The 5,667-nt window shown below is 43.5% G+C and overlaps 1 protein-coding gene across 1 annotated transcript in view; it reads left to right on the top strand.

The window, feature by feature from the left end:
• The first annotated feature begins 360 nt into the window (after nucleotides 1-360).
• Xdh (xanthine dehydrogenase) overlaps nucleotides 361-5,667 on the top strand; it is a 63,844-nt gene continuing 58,537 nt past the window's right edge. Inside the window, exon 1 of the mRNA XM_021185682.2 lies at nucleotides 361-475. Within this exon, the coding sequence (XP_021041341.1) occupies nucleotides 425-475 (51 nt within the window). The 5' untranslated portion in view covers nucleotides 361-424. The remainder of the gene's footprint in view (nucleotides 476-5,667) is intronic.

Genomic DNA, 5,667 nt, shown 5'->3' with positions numbered 1-5,667 from the left:
GAGCCGGTTTGGGAAAATAACAAGTGTGAACGGGAAGAGAGTGAATCAGCCTCACTGGCTGGCAAACTGCTCCTTCCCCCCTCTTCCTGGTATGGCAAGCGGGAGGAGGATGAAGCAGGTTTCACAAGGGCAGGTGCCCAGAATTCACAGTCTTCTCATGCCAAGACGCAGGCTTCCTTAATCTATGGCTGCACTTTCCTCTGTGCACTTTGACTAGGAGGACAGAGTAGGATCTGCGGTGTGGCTGTCTGGTCCTTCCTGGATTGTGCAAACCTGTGACTCTTGCCAAGAGCTGTCCATGCCTGGAGCTGCTTCTTTCTCATTGGCTAACTTTGTTTCATTTTGCTGGGAGGCGTATCTTTCAAGTTGCAGGCAGTGATATCTACAAGCACCTCGCAGCAGCTCGGGGACTCCGGCCGTCACGATGACGAGGACGACGGTAGATGAGTTGGTCTTCTTTGTGAATGGCAAAAAGGTAAGTAGCAGTTGACCTTTGGTTTAGAGATTCTGCTGTCTGAAAAGGGACCTGTGTCATTTCTCTTGTGTGGACACTTTGATGTGTTCTGGTCTCATCTTACCCCTTAAAAGATATTGCTGTAGTTTGGTAACTTTAGAGCAAGATGAACACAGGCAAGACACTCAGAGGGCAAAGGAGGAAGGGGAGGGAAGAGAGAGGGATGTCCACTCTATGCTAGAGGACACACTGGCTCAGAGGTGGGAAAACGAACAGAGTCTAGGTGAGAGGAGGAGGCACCAGCACTTCCCTATTTCTGTGTTTCTAGTGTTTCGATGGCTCTCTTTAATACAAACAGCAGGAGGCGGGCACTTTTATGCTAATGCCGGGACATAAGACACAAAAAGCCACTGGTTCTGATATATGATCCTGTACATAGATTTAACATCTAGAGCTGATTTACTGTGCAGGGACATATACTGACACCTTGTGGCAAGCCATTATTGTCATTATTTCCATAAAGGACTCCCCCATCACCATCTCTCAGTTCTATATGTAAATATTGCAAACCCCTTAAACATCACTTGTGAATGTAGGTAAAGTGGTATGGGGTCCACAAAAATCCCTGATAGCCCGAGAATCTTTGCAACGTCAACTCAGTGCAGGGAGAGAAGGAGCAAGCTAAGTGTATTGTTTCTGGCGCTGTTGGCCTCCCTTCAAGGTACTCACAGCACTGCAGCTCCCCACTTGAGGTCGCAGGAGAAGAACCCTCATTTCCCGCACTGTAACTGGCCACATGGACTTCACAAACCATGAGTGGGCCAAAGGCTTCCCCCCAAAACAATTTTACTTGTTTTTTTATTTTGACACTTTTGTGTTGATTGAAGAGACTGAGTAATTTCTGAAGAAATTTGCAAGAATGAACATGTGATTTCAAGAATTCCCAAGGACTTAGACTGCCAGCATCTGCTTGGCTAACTAGCACACAAACTTTAGGTGTCATTTCAACACCAGTACTGTAAAGCCTGTGGATTCAGTGGGAGTGGCCCCATCCCTGGATCCCTGAATATCTCTGATATATTGTTTTTTTTTTTTTTTTGAGTTGGGCAAGCTTGGACCAAGACAAGGGCTAGGGTGAAATGTAAGCTGATGGTAGTAAGGCTTTTGAACTCAATCTTTTAAATGTCTTTTGTACCCAGTGGTTACATCACAGAGGTGAAGAGACAGCTGTTAATTTGGCTTCCTGGAAATACTGTGCACACACAGACATCATCATCTTTGGGGCGCTCATAAATGAATTTTTTTTCAGTGAGCTAGTGGCAGGTTCAAAGTGTTCTGAAGGTCATATCTTACTCTAACGTAGGGTGTTGATTTATGCGTGACCCACGGTTCTTCTGAGGGGATAGCTTGCTGTTAACCTCTGTGTCTAGAAAGGAGTGTTTTTGAGGTGAGCTGTATTTCCAGGAAGCCAAGTTAACAACTGTTTCTTCATCTCTGTGATGTAACCACTGGGCACAAAAGACATTTAAAAGATTGAACTGGCTTGGCTGAAATTGCTTCTCCTTGCATTTTACTAGCACTGTAGAGAAGTGATTTTTAGATTTTTACAGTGTAGCATCACACTAGTCGCTTCTATGCCTGGGAGCTTCTGGTCCTGTCAGGTTATCCTGATGAATAGCCAGCCTGTCATTTAAAAAGGTGTGAGCTCTCCAGAAGGATGGAGAGAGTAAGGGCAATTGGTGAGTAGTAAGAAGCCAGAGCTAGCAGGCAATCTGGGTGAGCACAGGCATTGAGTAACTTCAGATTCATTTCCTTCTTCAAGATGTTCTAGGCATTGGGCCAGAGAGGTTGTGCAAAGAAATTACCAAAGAAGCGGTAGAAAGATGGCAGCTGGTTCTCCTCAGGGCACCTCTTCCTTTCCTTGTTTTCTACACTGCATGGTTCTGTCTGCACCAGTGGGCTTAGAGAGGGCTCAGGTATGAGACACCAAGTGCCTGTGGGATCTTCTGGGAGTGGCCTGGACCTTGGTGACCTGTCCTCTTCTGGAGTCAGTACTAAAGGGAAAGAGTTGCTCAATATCTCACCAGCATTGTTGGTGATGTCCTCTTAAGGGGCCAGGATTCCAGTTTTACTGAGAGGGATGCAAGAGAAATCCATACAGGAAGAGGACATAGCTGGAGGCATGCAGCTTTATTCTTTCACTGGATAATTATAATTTTAATGTTATAGATTTAATGTATATAGTATGTTATCACCTTTAGGACCTTCTTCCTTTTTTCTATCCTTCATCCTTCTTCCCTTCCTTCCTTCCTTCCTTTTTATTATTTATTTATTTGAGACAGGGTCTTACTATGTAGACCAGGCTGGCCTCGAACTCACAGAGACTGGCCTGCCTCTGAGCCTTGAGTGCTGTGATTAACAGCATGCACAACTAAAACACAACACAATACCCAGCAATCATTTTATTTTTAAAGTTCAAATTTTCAGAGCAATCTACTCACTCATTTTTCTTTGAATTCTATGTATTTATTCTCTCTCTCTCTCTCTCTCTCTCTCTCTCTCTCTCTCTCTCTCTCTCTCTCTCTCTCTCTGAGAGAGAGGGGGAGGGAGAGAGAGAGTGAGAGAAGATATTAATTGAACTCAGCTTAGGTTATCAAGCTTGGTGGCAGGCACCTTTATCCACTGAGCCATGTTGCTGGCCCATCAAGGCTGGCCCATGTTACTTGCCCTGCAGTGTAAGTTCCTTTTGTATCCCAGGCACCACAATACCTGGCAGAATCAATTAAAGGGAGGAAGGAAGGAAGGATTTGTTTCGGCTCATGGTTTCACTGGAGTTAGTCCACAAATAGGCCTCATAACTTGAGCAGATGATCAAGGTAAATAGAGGGAAGGGGCCATTATCCACAATATGACAGAAGAGGAGACGGAGAGAAGGAAGTGCCAGAGTTTGGGTATAGCCCCCAAAGCCTTCCCACAACCCCATGACCTACTTTCACCAGGTACCTCAGCTCCTAAAGGTTTTACAACCACCCTGTCAGCTAGGTAGCAAGTGCTCCAAATATGGCCTTGGAGGGAATATTTCAGATTCACCTGGGATGCCTGCCAAGTGTTTTCCCTCTGGGCTTTCTGTGGAGACTATTCCGTGGGGCACACCGTGGGAAGCTCGTGAGACACATCTCCAACGTAGCATGGCTGTTCTGTGTAGATATTCAAGAGAAGGTGGTGAGGTAGAAAGCTTTGGGTAGGGCAGCATATGAAGTCTCCCAAGAAGTCAATATGTCTGAGAGAGAGAGAGAGAGAGAGAGAGAGAGAGAGAGAGAGAGAGAGAGAGAGAGAGAGAGAGATATGCTCACAGGACTAGGAGATATGAGATGGATTTTAACTTCCATCAGACAGACTTGCCGGGGAAGTAGGAGGCAGGACAGCTAAAAGTGAAGACATGTTTAAAGGGGTCTTCAGAGACACTGAGGAACTTACCTTGAATTTGTAGGTGGTCCTAGCAGGCAGTGTGTGTGTGTGTGTGTGTGTGTCTAGTGTGATGTACTATAAAGGAGAAGGAGAAACAAGGGGAGAAATGGCACACTTAGGTCACTGATGCCAACCAGGAGGGTGATAAATGTCATTTTGGGTCATTTTTATTTGCCTGTGTGACTTCTAGAAAAGAAGCTTTGCCTTAATAACCAGGATATCGAGCAAGCTGGAATCCTGGGGTGTTATCATAAAAGAAAACTAATTAAAGAAAACATTAATTTTAAACTTAAATTAAAAATTATATGAGTATGTTGTATGATTGTATATGTTGTATGTTGATCATATTACTCATATACTCCACTTCTTCCCCTTCCCCTCCTGTTTATTCTCTTTCTTCCTACCTAGTTTCACTTGTACCACCATGTCATATACATACATGTCTATATACAGATGGATCCCAAATGAGAGAAAAAATGTAATATTTGTCTAAGGATTATACTTTGTATCTTGCACTTTCCTTTAAACATTATTGAAGGGGAAGTTCTACAAGTTTCAGGAATGTATTATTTGGAGTCAATACAAAAATACTAATATTGGGGCAAGGGAGGTGCTGCAGTAGCTAAGAACACTAGCTCTGCAGGCATAAGAAACTGAGTCTGAAATCCCCAGCTTCCATACAAAAAGCCAGGAAAGGCTGCACATGTCAACATTGGTGGTTGGAGAGAGGCAGGTCCCAAGAGCTCATGGACCAGTCAGTCTAACCTAGACAGTGAGCTTCTGGTTCAGTGAGAAACCTTGCCTAAGGATAGTAAGACTGAGCGAGCTAGAGGAAGACAACTGATGTCCCATTATGTTATCTATCTATCTATCTATCTATCTATCTATCTATCTATCTATCTATCTATTGCTGTGTATATGCATGTATGTATCCATGTGTGTGTATGTATGTATGTACCCACACACTCACATACATGAACTATATACATATATACCACCACACTACACAACACACACATGCACCATTTTGTTTTCTAGCAAAGTTTCCCCAAACAGTCTGAACCTAGAATGATTCATGAGACAGCAAGAAGGAGCTCTCTTAACTGGCTCTATTTTAAGGTGCCATTTCAACTGTGTAGGGCTAATTCTTTTGATGGCTTCAAGGATTCTTCAGGAACTATGGCAGGGAGTGCTTGCTGATGTATCCCATGACATGTGTGATGTGCATTTCTTATGCCCTCTGCTTTATCTCAGCCCCCAACATGAAGGGTCCATTGTACAAAGAATACTTCTATTATCAGCTCTGTCACTTCCTCTAAGTAACCTTCCTGACACTGACTTAAATACACTCAAGCCAACCCTATCTACATCATGTATGGTCTGTAGTCTGTCCACTGCTAACAAAATTCTTGAACTGATTAAACTCTGGGAATGTGAGCCAATATTTCCACTTTTAATTTAGGCTTAAGTAGGAGTTTAAACACATGATTTCTAGTTAGCAACATTATGCTGGGTCTACCTTTAGTTATGGTACGGCAGACCACTATATGTCCTATACTGTCCAGAACCTTCAGGATTGCGTGTCCTGAAAGGTGATCTATCAAGAGGGAGAACCAGGGTGAAGAAATAGGGAAAACAAGAAATAAAGAAGCAAAAGCAATAGGTGGGACCAAGAGGTCTCTCACAGGTTGGTGACTCATGCCAAGCAGAATTCTTTTTTTTTTTTTTTTTTTTTTTTGGTTTTT

This window comes from Mus caroli, chromosome 17 (genome assembly GCF_900094665.2).
Source record: "Mus caroli chromosome 17, CAROLI_EIJ_v1.1, whole genome shotgun sequence".
Classification (NCBI taxonomy): domain Eukaryota; kingdom Metazoa; phylum Chordata; class Mammalia; order Rodentia; family Muridae; genus Mus; species Mus caroli.
The sequence above is the reverse complement of the archived record's forward strand: the minus strand, read 5'-3'. Positions and strand labels throughout refer to the sequence as shown.